The sequence below is a fragment of the Mustela nivalis genome (genome assembly GCF_964662115.1).
Source record: "Mustela nivalis genome assembly, chromosome: 5".
NCBI lineage: Eukaryota > Metazoa > Chordata > Mammalia > Carnivora > Mustelidae > Mustela > Mustela nivalis.
In genome coordinates this window covers 57412693-57431465 of record NC_139024.1, presented here as the reverse complement: position 1 = coordinate 57431465, position 18773 = coordinate 57412693, and the positions used below count along the sequence as shown (strand labels likewise).

The 18773-nt window shown below is 35.8% G+C and overlaps 1 protein-coding gene across 6 annotated transcripts in view; it reads left to right on the top strand.

The window, feature by feature from the left end:
* UTRN (utrophin) overlaps positions 1-18773 on the top strand; it is a 507070-nt gene that overhangs the window by 274278 nt on the left and 214019 nt on the right. Inside the window, exon 1 of one of the 6 annotated variants that reach the window (XM_082730782.1) lies at positions 3231-3604. The exons of 4 other annotated variants lie outside the window; for them this stretch is intronic. In XM_082730782.1, the coding sequence (XP_082586908.1) occupies positions 3461-3604 (144 nt within the window). In that variant the 5' untranslated portion in view covers positions 3231-3460. Of the gene's footprint in view, positions 1-3230; positions 3605-18773 lie in introns of those variants that run through there. One more of the 6 variants, XM_082730781.1, reaches the window with a different exon arrangement.

Here is an 18773-nt window from a genome sequence, read left to right as displayed (position 1 = left end):
CTATGGCTTAATGTTTGGCACTTTATATGCAGATGAGTTAGAGATGTGTTGGTACCCTTTGCTGCGTATTTCTGAGACAAGAGAATTTAAGTTATCCCATGACTTTTTGTATTAATGACGGCTCCATTTGTGTGAATGAACAGATAGTTACAATGAATGGCATGTCTGGGAATGGAAAGATGTTTGTCGAAGAAAATGAATGTACAAATAAGAGTGTGTGAAATTAAAAAATAAATCTTCTGGTGACGTGGTGGTGGGCATGCGGGTGGGGGGGCAGTTTGTGGGTGCACCAAAAAAGATGGAATGAGGACCTCAGCCTGCATGTGCTCGTGTACAAGGGGCGTCTGTGGAACTGCTCATGTGACACACTCACTGGTGGCACTTGCTTCCTTTGTATCTTATGACAGCTGGAGGCAGAGCCCTAGGAACATTTCATGAAGAGGAAGAGTCTAGTCTGTATTCAGTTTAGGGTGACTATGAGTAAGTTTTTGCTAAAGGGTAGTTTGGAAGCACCGTGGAAGACGAAGATTAATTTCTGGGAGTATGCTAGGATATATGCCATTTCCATGAAGGATGGATGATGATTTGGATTTATGTATTTATGTTTTACTGCCTGACTGCAAGGCATTTAGGCTTTCCTCCTCAGCAGAGTTGGTAAGAGAAAACCCAGTCCTTTGGAAAGAGAAGCTCTGGAATTTCTGAGTGATCCAGATCATAGAGGGTCTCATTTGACTTGCTAGGTATTTTGCATTTTAACCTGGTAGCAACAGGGAGAAGTCATTAAAGAAGAGTGAGCAAGGGAGTGATACAATGGGATTTGTGTTTTATTAGGAATCCAGCTGATGTGTGAGGAATGGATTTGGGCTGGGCAAAGCTTCCAATAGGTTGTGTAGACTGCTAAGATCATCTTGCAGCCATCTGGTGAGAGGGGATAATGACCCGAAATGAGGCAGTCACAGGGGGGGAATAGACATACCAACTTGATAGCATGGGTAGACAAGGGAAGCGTAGAGACTAAGAACATTGCCTGGCGGGATTAGAGGCTGAGATTGGGCATATAGGGAAGGAGCAACTCAGGGAGGTGGTGCCAGTTAGTGTGGAGTGCGTAGGAATGACTGATTTCATTTTGATAATGTTGAAATAAGGCATTTGGGTAACATCCAGGAGAAGCTTCTGTGCCCTTGTCACTGTGGATCTGTTGATCTGTTGTTAGGTAAGGGAATTTGACTCAAGTGCAGAAACTTTTTTTTTTTTAAGGAAAGCCTATTATTGTTTTCCCTCTCAGTTTATCTGTTGGTTCAGTTGCATTTATTCTGAATTTCCTTGTCTACTTTCTAGGATATTGTTATCATTTTAATTATACTGCAAAATAGAAGCTTTAGAGTTTAGCAGGAACCAGTGAATTGAGATGATCTGATTCTTTCCTGGACAAAAGCCCGCTCGCTGCTCGGCTGCCCTCCTGGGGGTGGTTTTATCATGGGTAGCTGTTTTTGCTCTCGCACAGGATGTGTTTGCGGGTTGTTGTATTTTCATCTCCCGAGTGCTCTTTCAGCCTGACTTTCCTCCTCTCAGTCCATAGGTGTGGGTTTTGATTGTCAGATTGTTGCTGCTCTTGTACCTACCTCCAGAGCCAGCAGGGTGCTTGGCAGGTAATACCTCTATTGTGTAATCTTCCCCTGCTGGTTCAGGGACAGGCATTATAGCTTCATATATTTTTTTTTATAGCAGCTTTATTGACCTATAATTCACATTCCACACAAGCTACCACTTAAAGTATACAATTTAGTTGTTTTCTAACGTGTGTATTCACAGAATTGTGCAACAATCACCACAATCAAATAGAACATTTTTATCCTCCCACCAAAGTAACCACATAAGGCTTTGCTGTTAGTCCCCCCTTTACCAGCTCCCCAAACCCGTACACCGAAATAATCACAAATCTACTGTTTGTGTCTATATTTTTGCCTATTAACTTAATGTTTTTAATTACATCATTGACTACTTCTTCAGATTTTGGCTTTGTACAGATATTTTGAGCTTCTCCAGAGGGAGGCAGTGTAGGTTCTCATTATAGGCTTGCAGGGGAAAGAAAAAAAAAAAAAAAAGAAGCAGAAGCAGCAAAATACACAAAAACCCTGCTTGATAAACACAACTGTATGAGACCTAGTATAGGACTTTCTATCACACCAACATGAAGGACCGAGAAGGCAGACGAAGTAAAAGAAGAGAAACAAATACTTCCAGGACTGGATTTCTTTTAAAGAATCCTGACAATAGTAGAGAAATAGCAGCCTTACCTGGGCTATTAGTTTGAGCAGGACACTGATAATGAGAAACACCTGGTTTCTATTTCTGGCTGTGCCCTTTGACCCAGTCCTTTAATCATTCTGGGTTATTTTGCTTATTCCCTAAGCATACTTTACTCCAACTGATACTTGTAATAGTATTCAAGCCACAGTAGAAGACACATCTCACATATGCATATACAAATAAAACCCCCAAAATCTGTCCCTGGTTTTTATATCATATTATCTTGTTTTATGTTTCTTACTTACAAAATTAAGACAGCATTATAGCAAATAAGATGAGATCACGAAGATGCTGTCTAAGGGGAAATGTGGCAATTGGAATGTTAGTAATCAGTTACAGACTTTTTTTTTTTCTTTTTTGTATTTTATTAAGTTCACTGTTTCAAAAGAGAAGTCCTAACCTAACATTAGAAATTCGATTTCTCATGACTTTTCTTGCCTGCGAGCCCATGGACAACCCTGTTTTTAGGGTGTCCTAGGTAGAGCCACACACCCCCTGCAGGAGTCCCTTGTTCAGTTTCGTTGTAGATGATCTTGTTCTGAGACCTGTCTGGAGGTGATTTATTAGCACTTAATGGAGGGGCTGATATCATTAAAGTCAGGTACCCTTCTGCTCTTCTCAAGATTTATAACAATGTCTGTTCACTCAGCCCACGGAGCCCAGCCAGAGCTGCCTTTAGTCGGGTGGTGAATGCATCTCTGTTTAGAGGGAGTGAATGAATACCGCTCGATCAGATCTCTTGATATAAACTAGCCTTGAGGCATGTACCGTGGTGATGTGTTGAATCTCGGTTCCCAGGGGATGTCTGCTATGTATCTGCAGCTTTAATGTTTCACTTAATATCCTTTTTGGCTACGGAGCGCGTACTCCTCTCCAGCAGCAGGCAGCGTTTGGCTCAACAACTTGCTTATTGTCTGCCCAAGCCGTGCTGAGCGACTGCCGGCTGGGAGCATCTGCCGTGGGGGGGCTTTCTTCGTGGCGTTTGTCTGTGTTTTTTTAAATTGAGAAGTTGAAGGAAAACCAGCCTTCTTTTGCCTAGCACCTCAACCCCTGTATCTTTCACATGCGTTCCTGGAAACGAGCATGCTCAGAGAACTGGCAAATCATTGTCCAGTGACCGGGAGGAAATGATCATTGCTCTTCATTTATAATGCAAATTCTGAGGTGTCTCCAGAAGTGTGGTAAACTTAAAATGATGGCTGTGGTGAGAACGTCTCTGCAGAAAGTTGTGGTTTTGTTACATCGTTTACAAAGGATGGCAGTTTCTTCTCCTCGGTATCAGAAGCTCTGTAAGGTAACTGAGTGATTGAAATGAGGATCTTGGGTGTCTGACAATTCTCCTGTTTCTCAGGCTCTAAAAACTAAGCTTTCAGCGTGCTTACCAAGGAGAGATTCCTTTTCTTAGTGACTGATTATAAAAGCTGTTGAAGTGAATTGCTTCATTGAATTTTGTTTGGGCATCTGAAACAAGCATTGTTTTAGTGCATCGTTTATTTTGCATTTGACAGAATCTTCTGAGAAGGGCTGATAAACTATTTGGAGAAAATATGGCAAAACTACATTCATTAAGACCTATTATCTCTGTGATACTTTGTAATGTCTCCATATTAAATGGTATATTAATCTTGTGTGAATTTCAGTAAATTGAAAAGAAGAGTTTAAAATAATTCAGTAGATTACTGAATAACTGTCCCTTTCTAGCTAGTTGTTTTACCATTAAAAAATTAAAGCACATTTTAGAAACCACTAGATGAAATCTCATTATAAAATATCCCCTATATTCTTGACTCTTTGTATATTATAGCTGAGCCTGAAGAACTTAATTTTATTTGAACAGGTGGATTAAGTACACTTTCAAGAGGCAACTTGTTTGACACTTGCAAATTTCAAGTACTACGTCATCCTAAACATAAACCATTGAATGGGCTCCTGTGTTTTAAAAAAAAGTTGGCTGTTGCATTTTTTTATTCTAGTTTGATTTATACCACATTCATACTGTCTCATTACTTTGTCAAAAATTGGAGCAATTTGATAGAAAAGGAAGAAGGAATTGTAACAGGAATGTGAAAGCAATTTATATAGCACCGCAGTATCACATTCTGCCTTCATCATGCTCTTAATACCATATTCTCAAGAATGTATCTTGTTGCCCTGTTAGCAGCCCAGACTCGTTTGTATTTGGAATGACTGTCTCTAGGACAATGGGACTTTCCCAGTGATGTAAAATATGACCTGTCCAAGCATCTAAACTGCATGTTATGTGGCAGTACATTAGAAGGGGAAAGCAGTATTCCATTAACTTTATCATATATTTTTATTTTGTACAGCTCGGTCAATTAACTGTAATTCTGTCTAGAAACTTTTTTTTGGGAAAAGTTTTAGGAGATAAATTGTTAGCGGAGCATTCTTTGCAGAAATACTTATAAGGGTTTCATTTGCATGAGAAATTACTTGAATCTTCATACAACTTAATAATTAATTTAGTTGTAAAAATCCATGAATTAATTATTTCAGTGTGTCGTGTCTTGGTTCACTTCAGAAAATATGTTTATTCTGATATAAACATTCTGTGTATTTCAGGAACAGGCAGCTTTGATAACAGTATAAAAGCTCATTCACTAACGCATGATATTTTACCTCTTTAAGTACAAGTGCGAATATATAAAGCGTTTTTTTTTTATTAGCTGGGTTATTTTTTTGATCCATTTATATGCATACTTTCACAAAATCAGCTCTTTTTCTCAAGTCACATGACCAAAGTATTGTTAGTTTGAGGTAGGAAATGGTAGAAGTTCAGATATTAGAGAAAGTTACTTAGTTTCATAATTATACCCCAAATAAGCAAAAGTTTAACTACTGAAGTCATTGGGTAAATTAATTGCTTTCAGAAGTCCTCTTTGGATAGATTTCTTGAGACATATTTTCCTAAAGAAACCATTAAAATTAAAATGTTTAGGATAAATATACTTTTGCTTTTAAAAAATTAAAACTTGTGTTGTTTGCAGTTGAAATGTTATCTTCCACATTTCTTTGCTTGGATGCAAAATTAACAACTGCCCAGATAATCAAATGGGGAATATGCAATTCCAATACTTGCCAGCAGGTGTCAATATAAGGCAATGATATATGAGATTTTGGTTGAGGAACTAGAAGTCTACAATAGGAGGTGGCAAAATTACTATGAAATAAATCAGCTAGTAACAGATATTATTTATTTGCTTGGTTATATTTTGAAAATTTATCGTAGTTACTGATCTGTGTTAACTTATATGGTATAAATTAAAAGTTTTAGTTGCAGAACTAAATATTAACCATTGGTATCCCAAATATTGACATAGGTAGGTATCTATCTATAGCAAGAGAAAATATATAATTGTATTATAATTATCAATAGTCTTTGTATGCTATTTAAACATTTAAACAAGTTTGATGTTTATTTAGTTTAAGACACCATAAATTCTTTTCCCTTTAAATTGTGGATGTTATAATGAGTGTCTCTCCCTAGACCTCCTACATTCTCTAAATTTAGTTTCTTAGAAAGGAAATGCTGTAAGTTTCAGTGTTTTTTCACAAAAATATAGAGGTCTCTTGTAAATGCATTTACAAATCAAAGTGAATGGGAAAAAATGTTGCATAATCAAAGGGAGATGTGACTATTTTAAATTCATATTGAGATTTTGAAATCCAGTGTCTGTTAATATTCTTACCTGCTTTTCTTCTTTAGGATCTTTTTACATCTTATGTGGAAATTTAGTCTTTTATCAGACTTTCCTCTGTGATACTTTGTCTTTGCTTATTTTCATACTTCTCTGGAGTGTCAGAAAACAGTTCATATATTACACATTTGGAAATTTATGTTGAATATTCTCATTTTGTGTGTTTCCTCTGTTTTGAAGGGGGGAGGATAGGCAGAACTTGGCATTCATGGCTCTCAGAGTTAAAATATGCTTTTCTTCCTCTTCACCTATTTACCCATTTACTTGTATTTTTCCCTTTAAAAATATTTCTTCTGTATTATACATCTCATAAAATTTGTGTAGGAAACTGAAATGGAAGTGCCGCTTACTTGGAGATATAATTAGCAGCAGTGAAATTGCCCCGATGACCTAAAATCACCTCATGCTGGATGCTAATTTTTCCAGATTGGTTTTGATTGCTTAGTTCCTTTAAAATATTAATGATTAGAAAAAACAGTTTTTCTTCTCATAGAGAGCACAGCAAAAGCAACAACGTAAGTGATTAAAAAATAAAATTGACTTTGTTTTCATTGTTATGTGATTATATTGATGATATTTTATCATTAAATTTTTGTATAAAGCTGAATTTATGTTGAGTTGGAAAAGAATTTCATAAGTCCTGTTTTCTTCTTTGGTGTCCATTTTCATAAAATACTTATTAATTGAAGACATGGTAAAAGCATTTTTCTTTGTAAAGCAGATTGGGATATGAACTATTATAGGAAAATAAGAAAAAAATGTACAATTAGTGTTATAAATTGGAATCCTCATGACTTAATAAGCATTTTAACATTTTTGATTTAAGTAATAGAAATTCTATTTGCCTATATACATATGTAAATCACTTTAGCTTATGTGGCTTTAATCATCTGCAAACTTTTTTGATCCTTTAGTCCTATCAGCAAAAATATTGTAAATATTCACACACACACACACACACACACACATAAACATATAGTCATTTTAAAATTATACACATATGCTGTGGACAAATCACATATTAAATATTAGTAGAACATAGTTTTATTCTTTTTACTATTCTCTTCTTACACCTCAGTTGATTTTCCTTTTCTCTCTGTGTCATACACACGGCATTTGGTGACTGATTTAGTGAAATTGTGGCTTTCCTGATGGTGCTGATCTTGAAGTATCCCTGAAAAACCATGTCTTCTGTGGTATCAGAGCAGCTATCGATGAGTACTCTTGAAGAATAGAGACCAGAAGATCTTGCCATCTTGCCCCGCAAACTTGGATTGACTGGTGATGTCTACAGAAGTCTTGTGTGTGTGTGTGTGTGTGTGTGTGTGTTTACGTGTAGACAACATGGAGCTATGTGGAAGGATGTATGGCCACAGAGGTATATAGTGTCTGAACAGAGTTTCAGATTCATTGACAAAGTGAATCCACACACCATTTTTCACCTTCATGTGTGGGTTCCCTTTACTTAGAGGTAGTTATGATTGAGTATGTGTTTTTAAGAAGGTGTGGAATGGAATGATATATTTTCAACCCCACATAGTTAAGCTTTGTTTTTTTGTTTGTTTTTAAAGATTTATGTATTTCACAGATTGAGACACACACACAGCAAGAGAAGGAACACAAGCAGGGGGAGTGGGAGAGGGAGAAGCAGGCTCCCTGGAGCGGACCCAAGGATCATGACCTGAGCTGAAGGCAGACGCTTAATGACTGAGCCACCCAGGTGCCCCTAAACTTTGTTTTTTATTTCCAAACATTTCCCTACCTTTATTCCCCAACATTTCCCTACCTTTTCCACCCCCATGGAAAACTACTACCCATGGGTAATCAAATCTTCACGTGTTTTAGGGTGACGGTGCTTTACTTAGTTGTGATCTGAACGTCAAATTTTAAGTCTTGTCAGGTCAGCTCTCAGTCTCTATAATCAAATCGTACACATGATCGGTTGACCCATAGAAGGCTGGAGTCATGGTCTCTGCCTGGAGGTAGAACACCCGTTGATCATATGAGCATTGGCTCTTCTTGGTTTTATGAGAAATTTTCAATTTGGTTACCTCAGAAAATTTGTGAAGGGTGAGGTATAATGGAGGAAAATGCCATACATGGAAGGATTTGCATACCTTTAACCAGTCACCATTGATGCATTAGGCATGTTGCATCACAACTCAATGGACCCTGGGCAGACTACTTCTCTTTTTCTCCATTTCTTTCTGCGCCCTTTCAGGGGGCTGAGATGATAGTGAAGTGGGTCATTGGAGACAGCAATTGTATCTCTACATGTCATCAGATATTTTCTTGTGGCTTCCCAAAGCAGCAACATGATTTCAGATGATTCTCTGATCTCTGTGCTGCCAAAGCTCCCCAAGTCAAGATGTATATCAAAATCATTTTCTTTTCTTTTTTCTTATTATTATGTTCAGTTAGCCAACATATAGTACATCATAAGTTTTTGATGTAGTGTTCAACGATTCATCAGTTGTATATAACACCCAGTGCTCATCACAATACGAACCCTCCACAATCATTTTAAAATCTGGTTATCTAACTAACATTTTTTAAATCAGGAAACTCTTGCTATCAATGACTTTTGGCTAGGTGTAGTATAACTAGATATGCTTTGTCAGTTAACAAAAAGTAATTAAAACCATTCTACAAGATTGCATTTTAAATAGTTCCTTGATAGTCAAGATACCATTATTTGCGTAAGTCTAGATCTGTGATCTACAAATCAGGGAGAAGTCAATTGGACAGAGTTGGAGTAGCATTATGGATAGGGATAAAAATTCTCCTTTGTTTTTAGAGTAGCATTTCATAATTGTGACTAAAATGTTGATGATCTGTGTTTACCTAGGGGTACAGTTTTTTAAATTTCAAGGGGAAATTTCTAAGATGAATGTACTGCTGGATTTTAAATGTACAGACATGATCCACTCCCTCTTACTAGGAACTGTGAGCACTGCCAGCTTCTCTTGATATATTTGGTGGTTTATTTTTAGCTCTCTAAAATAAGCAATTAGTAGAACTCTTACCATAGAGATAAAGATTATAGAAAATTTCATGCTGTGGTAGGTTTCTCAGTTTCACAAAGTTTATTCATTTCTGGGCAAGGTAAATGAGTCCAAATAATTGAAATTGGAAAGCATAAAGTGCATGCGACGGTTTCTTTTCATTTTTCTTCTAATTTGTTATGTGGAATTGTAGAAGATTAATTTATAACAAACCTCACTTATAAAAGCAGACAGAGCCCTTTAATGCTTAATAAATAACATGCTGATATGAGAGTATGGCTTGATAAAGCTTAAGCAAGAATTTTGGAAAAATGTCAAATGGAAAATGGCGTTGTACTGTTTTCACAATAGACTAGTTTACTTTAGCTTTAAGAAAATTGAAAGAAAAATGGTCAAACACAGCAATAAAATAACTGTAGGCTTTCATGAGTAAAAAAAAGTCTTGTTACTACTGATGTAGCTTCCTTTCATTTTTAGAGTGTTTTAGAGTTTACAGTGTTTTAACATTTCATCATTAATACATATGGTGTTAATTAGTAATTATATTATTACTGATCCTTAAGAGATAGGTAGGAAAGAGATCATCATTTTTCCCATTAACAAATGGAGAAACGGGATTGGTACATTGACAGGTTAGGGAACATGTCAATAATTGCTTGGCTAGGGTTCCTGGGTGGCTCAGTTGGTTAAGTGTTTGACTTGGGCTCAGGTCATGATCTCAGGATCCAAGGATCTGTCCCATGTTGGGCTCCACACTCAGTGGAGAGTCTGTTTCTCCCTGTCTCTCTGCCCCTCCCCTTGCTCGTGCTCCTTCTCTCTCTCTCTCAAATAAAAAAAAAAAAAAAAATGCAAACATAATTGCTTAGCTAATATGTGGCACAATCTGAACTAAACGTAGGTTGTCTGAATCTTGTGTCTCCTTACACTTAATTTCAGATAGTTTTAGGGATATCTGGACTAAGTTTCAGATTTTTAGGGATGCTGGACTAAAATGAGCCATGTACCGTAGAAAGCGAAATCACATTAACTAGGTAGTAGATATAGTTTTATTCTACATTTTCTTGCCATACATCTCATTTTCTAAAGAAATTTAGCCTCTAGTATTCTTTAAGACATGAGGAGATGTTGGAAATTCTCTGATTCAACTATTTCATTTTACAGATGAGGAGACAGATCATCTATAAGGGATATTTTATTGCTGCTCGTTTTGTAGGATGGAAATGTACTTGTTTTCTCCTAGAAGTTTAAGCCTCATGGAATATGTCTTTTCAAAAGTACTTTTGTATTTGAATTCTAAGAGAACAAAGATTTCATTCTAGTTTAAATTTATATAGTGGGTACTCTTTTAATAGGCTTATTTTGCAGTTTTATAAAAAAGATGGGTTGGTTCATTTTAATGCAAATTAATATAGTTGGTTCTGGGTTTTGATTCATAATTTAGTTTGGTTTGAGTCTCAATACACAAGTATTGAATTATGTATTCACGAAACAAATTCTCTAGCCTCAAATATAGTTTTTTTATCATTATATTTAAAAGTACATAATAGCTCCTTAAAAGTATAAATTGAAAATAGTCAACTAATTTTTTAGACTGGGTCCTTTCTAATAGGAAATTTGTGGGTTTTTTTTTTGTCATTGTTTTTTGTTAGTTTTTGTTTTTGCAATTCAACTCAAAATCATGTATTTAATGGTTATCATATGCTGAAGTACATGGTAGGCAGCATAAGCATGAAGTACAGTATTGCATTTTTTGACGTACAATAAAGAAGTTCAAGTAACTTGTTCTGAAGACTCAGCTTGAGGTAGTGCAAGGAAAAGTTTCCCTGACCACTGAGCTTATGACAGAAACTCTTGTAGGATGAGTATTCCTCAATTTGTGGGGGCGCGGTGCTCCTCTAGATTATTGATAGGCTCCCAGATGGCACTTGAAAATCTAGATGACCCATAGTGAAACTGATGGAATCTTCATTCACATCAAACATCACATTTGGAAGAAGTCCCATTCCATTGTCAGAAACTGAACAGAGCAAATAAGTAATCTTTACTATGACTGACACCGGAGGAAAAACAAGTATGTTTGCTTCGAAGAGAATGGGAAGAAATTGTTGAGCCTCTTAATGTATCCTATCATGTTTAAGAATTACGGGTTTTGATGTCATCAGTTTTGAGTCCCAGTTCACTCTCAAAACATGGGAATTACTGTTGTTGGTACAGGTATACTATTAATTATAGCCTTTTATGGAAAGCTCTTGACATTTGACTCAATAATGATATAGAATGAGTTTAGCTTTACTTTTTTTCAGGGCATACTTTGCAAGAGTTTAAAGACATGAAGTGAGAGAAAACTTTTTGCTTCAAAACAGTATCTGACACTGTATGTACTCCAGGTTCAGCATTTTAAAAGGCCAAGGTGGGGTGCCTGGATGGCTCAGTGGGTTATGCTGCTGCCTTCGGCTCGGGTCGTGGTCTTGGGGTCCTGGGATCGAGTCCCGCGTCGTCGGGCTCTCTGCTCGGTGGGGAGCCTGCTTCCTTCTCTCTCTCTCTGCCTCCCTCTCTGCCTACTTGTGATCTCTGTCAAATAAATAAATAAAATCTTAAAAAATAAATAAAAGGCCAACGTGTGTGTGCACCTATCCAGTGTGAGTGGCCAGGGGGCCGGAATCCCTTAAGCCCGCATGGTTGCAATGTGGACATAAGGGAAGTTTGTCTGTGATTAGGGCTTGTTTTTTTTGTTTTTGTTTTTGTTTTTTAAATAAACTTTCTTACTAACTTTATATATCATGAATGTTTTCCCATGTCATTAATCATTTCTTACATTGTGATTTTTTTTCATAGTGTTAAATATAATTGTATTGAATGACTGCAGGATAGTTTACTGAAGCCATCAACTCTGGTTAGATAACTAGGTTATTACCAGTGTTCTCATGATAAATAATTCCATGATGGATGTTGTTATACATCATTGAGTACATCCTGATTATTTCCAGGATGTGTTTTTAGAATAGAATAACTGGACCAAATTAACATTCGATGGCTTCAGTTTATATATTGCCGAATTTCCCTCTTGCGAGGTATTACCCATTTTTATGTCCATTGGCAGCTTGAGTGCCTAATTTCCTGCGCCCTCCCAGAAAACAGGCGATATCAGTTAGAAAGTATTTAATGAAATTGTTAGATGGAAAACATAGCCATGTTGTAGAATGTAAACTAAAATCTAGCGAGGTTAACTGATTTACCCAAGGGTGGGACCAACTAATCCATTCCAGGAGTGTCTGAGTTCCAGATACTGGACTGAGAACCCAAACACTGTGATGTCTAAAACAGGATGGGATAAAGACTGTGTAGTAAAGCTAACAGTTTTTGAACACAGAAGGAAAAAAGTAAACTCTGATTTGAAAATGTCAGGGAAGTATTTAGAGAAAATGTAGTATCTCCTAGGGCTCTCGAGGAGTAGGTTGAGTTTAATAGAGTAGAGAATTCTGAGAATAGACATGTGAATGAGCAAACACAAGGCACAGAAGTGTGTCATCGTAGTTAGAAAACATGGGATACTTGTTTATCAGAAGTGGCTATGAAACTCACTCATTAACATTCTCATCTCCATAAAAAAAATATTCTTTGGGTGGCCAGCTGTGTATGCCAGATTGACTTCGATTGTTTCCAAAACAGAGTCCAGTTTTAAAGGAAAAATATTTGTGAGTATTGGCACTATTCAGATATGAAGGGCATTTCCAAAAGGGAACTATAAAATGAAAAATTGCACAATATCATGTCTTTGAAATAAGAACATAGCTCTTCCAAATGTCTCCTTTAAATGGAACAACCTTCCTTTGGACATGAGTCATTTTGGTATGAGAGTGACAAAAACAGTTATACTTTTAATTGTAACTCAGTTGATGAGAGAATGATATCAAGCAAAATTAAAAGATAATTCACAGTGGAAGTCAGTCTGTCCACTGTTAATTATAGATTTATGGAACCTTAAAGTTAATGAAAATTGAAACTGTTTGACCGGTTTCCTCATTATTATATATGAGGAAACAAAGCCTTAACATTTATAGGGAGCTTTGCCCTTAATGTGCTTTGCTGTATTATTTTATGCTGCCCAAGATCACACAGCCAAGTGATTCTTGGCTATATATTTAAGTTTCCAGGAGATTACTCTAGTGTCCATTACATTTTATGTGTGCTTATTTAAATAGAATGTGTATTTAACTTTGCCTAATATTATAATTTGATGTTTATTTCTATGTTTCTCCTTCTGAATCATCAGTTTCTTGAATTTGGGGTCATATCTATTTTAGAAGTATTTGCAAAAGTTGAATAAATAACCCAAATTTCTTATTTTTCTGAGATTTACAATGTTGTTATAATATAGAAGAGATGCTGTATTTGGACTCCATATTATTCTTTTTAAAGAGTTTTATTGAAATATTCATGTACAATACAATTCACTCTTTTGAAGTGTACAGTTCAGTGTGGTTTTTTTTTTAGCATGTTCATAAGTTGTGCAACTATTACCACAATTAAAATTTTAGAACATACCCCTCCCCAAAGGATCCATGGACAGTTGCTTCCCATTTTTCTCCACTCTACTCTCCTAGCCCTAGGCAACCACTGATCCATTTTCTGGTTTGTTTGTTTGTTTTCCTTGTTTTTAACATGAGATTGAGAATAAGAGTTTGAAGCCGTAAGTATTAGGTAAAAGGGCTGGAAAAATAATACAATTTGTCGTGATACATTTACTACTTCATCTTACAAAATTTGATAATTTGGGGTTTTAATTATCAATAAAAGGGTAGCTTTTGTTAAATGGTTTGTAAACCTTTAGCACCATAAAATATGGTATTTATTTTTCATATTAATTATTTACAGTACTGTAAAAATGAAGTATATTGGGAAAATGTTGAATTTGAAATCCGAAGGCCTAGGTTGGATGACCCTACTTGCTGTTTGATCTTTTCTAACATTCAAGTAATGTATCAGTCCTCAGCTTCATACAGACAGTGGGAATGATACGCATTCTGGTTACTTTTAGAAAAATGTTACAGGAATGCTAAGTTAAAGTTTGTGACTTTGCTACAAGGGCTAGCGTATTAGTAAAATTAAAATACTAAATTTTCTGTAATTTCTTTTTCTTTAAACCAACCAATCAACCAACAGAAACAATGGTGATATTTCTCAAGTGTGCTTTTACCTTGGCCCCCTGATGAAAGAATTTTTGAAACAGTGAAAGAACGTACTAAGAGCTTCCACTTGTCTCAACTCAGGTGGCAGAATGTTGACTCCCATCCATCCAAGTCTGCAGTGCAGGGTCTTTTCATTTTTCTCCTTTCCTACAGCATCAAACCAGCTTCCATATTAAGGTGTATTCTCTGCCAGAAAAATCATACTATTTCCAAACAACTTAGATTCACACTGAGGCTGCATGAAAGGGACCATGTCTTCCGGGAAGGACTAATGGCGCCCAAGGCAGCAGTAGCTAGTCAAAAGAAAGATTCTGAAATTTTTATGCAATCCCAAATCAGGGCAGCCATAATTTTTATAACCTATACATTATTTGTCTCAGAGGCTGGTGGGCACATATAAAACTTGGGAAGGCCTAAGGAAGGTCTTTTTTAAAAAATTCAATAATAATGGAATATTTTGGTAATTCTCAGATGATTTTGTATAACCTGTATTTTGAGAGTGAGGTTTTGATAAGTACTGAATAACCTGGATTAATGACCATAATGACTGAGTGCTGTTTTGCATTAATTCTTGAAGCAAATCCTAGATTGCTTCATTACATAGCCTGTCATTATGGAAGATCCTTACATAGTGTGGTGGTAAAGAAGGGGAAACATTTGCTCTTTTGAAGTAATTGTGTCTAATGGAAGTCTAATGACCTATTATGTTTATTTCTAAAAGCTGAGCAGCGAAGCTTGAGAGAAGCTAGTGAAAGACTCGAGAAATGATAATGTAAACCAAAATCTAGGAAGTCTCATGTGGTTGAGAATCAGTACTTTATGACAATTAAATACTTCAATAATTTACTTGTGCCAAATGTCATCCTTACTTGAAAAGCTGAAGTGATTTCTCCAAATGAGCCCATACCACAGAGAGCTGGGGTAGAGAGCTGCTTCTGGCTAGGTGTCTTGTACCTTTTCTATGTCTTACAGTGTCTCTGAATTTAATATGTTGATTGAACAAGGTGGAGAGCATAGTGTTCTGGCGGATACTGAAATAATAGAACTTAATAACCACTGATGACTTTGGATATTTTTAAGCTTATTTTCTTCATGTTTTAAAGATGAGAAGACAGAGGCTTAGAGGGGTTCATTGATCTGTCTTAGGACCTATTAATGGTGAGTGGCAATGGTTGAATTGCTTTGACAAGGATATATTCTATTTTGGGGATTTCATGGGACTGTATGATTAAAAATGTATTTTATAGGTTTCTGAGATAGATTATTGACACCAACTGAATCACATAGTTGGTATAAATGATTTACTTGGAGATGGGTTCTGAAAATAAGTGAATAAAACATACCTTTTTAGATGGAACACACACTGTAACCTCCTCCAGTTAAAGTTGGTTGTCGGTACAGCAGTGCTTACTTTGCTGTCTTTCAACTATTCTGGATCCTTGAATATTTTCATGATAAGTGCCTCAAAAGTAGCAGCAACTTGACAGTGGTAAAGGTTGGAGAGATTACTTGGAGCTCTGCAAACTTAACTATGGAGACTCATGAAAAAATTTCAGTTGCTTTCTATGTATATTCCTCACATTTTCCAAAACTTAGGACTAGGACCAACACAACAAAATAGTTTAAACGTGTCCTGACTTCCTGATACTATTTACCGAGCCGGCAGCTTTTCATTCTTTTAGCTCATTTAAAGTGGAACAAGTCATTTTAAAATTCTCAGTTTTCCTTTACAAAAGCTGCACGTGCCTACTACAAGGACACGACTTCCCAAAGCATGAAATGTGTAGTGTTGACACCTTCGTTTAGCATAGTTTAATCATTCTTGTGGAGATTAGAAAGAAAATTGTCTTTGTGAAAGCATTCAGTGTTTGAAATTTAATCTAATAGGGAAGTTTGGTTCGTACCCCTACCCAACACGACTTTCCAAGTCTTGTTTGGAGCTGATAACTTTTGTGCTGTCAGGCTAAGGGATGCATGACAGAACGTCTTCATCTTTCTTGTTTGTCCAGGTTGGTAGAAATTTATCAAGACACAATCCCTAAACTCCTTAAACCCTGGGACTGTCCTTACTTCTGTTTTGGAGGGACACATCAACTGTGCCAAAGGAACAGTCTACTCATAATACATTACTACAAAGGCCATTCATATTATCATCTTTTTGTTTTGCTTTTCTCATTTCTTCTGAGTCACTATGTAAAGCTGCTGCTTTATAGTAATTTGACTTAATCACACATGGTATGGCTCTTTCAGGACTCATGCTGTTATTTTTAAGCTTTCTGTCTCTTATACCTTTCTGTCTCAAGATATATATAGATAGATAGATAGATAGATAGATAGAACACTTTCACGCCAAATAAACCAAAATTTCTCATCTGGTGAAAGAGTGATAGAAACCATACTATTTGGAACCTGGAGTTGTTCCTTATTTGCTGAAAATTGTATGGAATACATTTTATGCTGTTTTCCAAGAATAAATTGGAATGGCATATTTGGATTGAATTGGAATGAGACCATAAATAACTGAAGGAGTGGCTGGGAGATTTCAAAACGTATTTATTTATTTATAATGTAATTTGTGCTCCTGATTAATTGCTCTTGATTAACCTCCCTGCTCTTTAAATTAAATCAAAATTAGCAAATATTTATTGCAGTCTCAGAGAAACCTCATTTAAGGATTAAAGCACCATGGAGAGCAGTAGAATGTTTCCTTGAATAAAAGCCAGAATGGGAAGACGAGGAGCACTTCTCCCCATTTCTTGATTATATACATGTTAAGGACAAGTGCATGCTCAGGAAATGGGGTGATTGATTAGGCTGGAAGGAACTGAGGAAAGGGATTCATTTAAATAGTTCTCCGTGATATCATTTTACATTGAAGAAAATCTTTTGGGAAGATAAATAAGGAATTAAGTTACTTGTGAAGCAGCACGAGGCAGCCGAGGGTGCCCTGCAGAGGGACTGAGAAATTGACTTTCTGGACATGCTTTCTACTGTATTGAATGAAATGGGTAGGTCTCTGCCCTTTGCCAAGCTTTGCAGTTTTACCTTAAAGTTGGTATAAAAAAATGTTTTTTACAAAAATCTATGAATTAATACTGTGAAGGAAATATAATGACAAGTCTTCCATATGCATGTGTAGTAAATCATTTTTAATTTTGTTTGGCAAATTAAAGCAGATTTCATTAGTTTTAAAAATAGCATTTACATTTTTACTCCCGGATATATTAAAAAGAAAGTGTTCCTTTTGTAAAATGCCGAAGAGGAAGAAGAAAACAAAATTTAACCATTAATTCTGCAACTCAGGAGGGAATATTATTAATGTCTTTTCCTATTTTATGTCACTCTTCCTTTCTTTGTGTACAGATATTGGTTTGAAGCATATTCATACAAATTTGGAATCATGTTTCATATAATCCTTTTTGCATTTAAGGGTATTGGTGTTTTATTCTTCATAACAGTATTCTATACACATTTGTATATTTCTTTATTTAAAAAAAACTTGTTTTTTTTATTTTATGGCAGTGTTAGGTATCCCATTGTATTTTGTGAATGGGATAAATAATGTTTTTCTAATTTTGACCTTCTAATGCTGCAAAGGATTTTTTTGTCTAAATCTCTGGCTGTAATTGATTATTATTTTTTGTTAGGATGAGTTTCTGTAAGTGGCTTTGCTGGATCAAAGGTTATATACTGCCAGGTGGCTTTCCAAGAAGGCTGTTCCCAAGTATACTTTAATAGTGTATGAGAATATTGGTCATACCATACCCTTATTAGTCTTGAGTTTTATAATTTTAATTTTTTTGTCAATTTGATAGTTTTATACTGCATCACTGATTACTTGTAAGAATTTTTTTCTTACTGGCCCTTTGTGACAAAATTTTGATTTCCTTTAAACACCTCTGATGTTTCTGCACCTGATCAACATCTATTTGATCTTAGGGAATTCAAATTACTTGGGAAGCAATTCTGTCACTGAAGTTATGAAGTACTTTCCAAAGTACTGGAGAGCACAACTACAAATCTGAGTCCCTACCATAAAAAATTTTGACATCGTATAGGAAAAATATCAGATATAACAATGATTTATGAAAAATGCCAATTCACAGATTTGTTAGTTCCCAGAATGATAACAGAAGTCCCATGGATAATCTCAGCATTATTTGAGTAATTGATATTTTCTGAAGAATTCACTTTTACATTTTCAGTTAATTCTGAAAAGGTCTAGTCCACTCATGACATAGCAATAGTATCTCAGTATTCATATTCTCATTAAAATTTAAATACGTAAAATACGTTTGAATTAAATGATTTCAGAATATGAATTCCATCTATCTCTGCAAAAAACCAAATCATTCAAGTATGCAAGCATTTTTTTCTGAGCCTAGCCTCTTGTGATGTTTATGGAAGGACCCACTCATCATAGTCAGCCTTGCCTCCTCTCAGCTCTTTTGCTGTTAAGCAAAATTCTACCACCATGAAAAAGGTTTTTTCCAAGTTCCCAGAGAACACAAGATTTCACTTTGACATTGGCTTGACATTACCTTTTGGTTCTC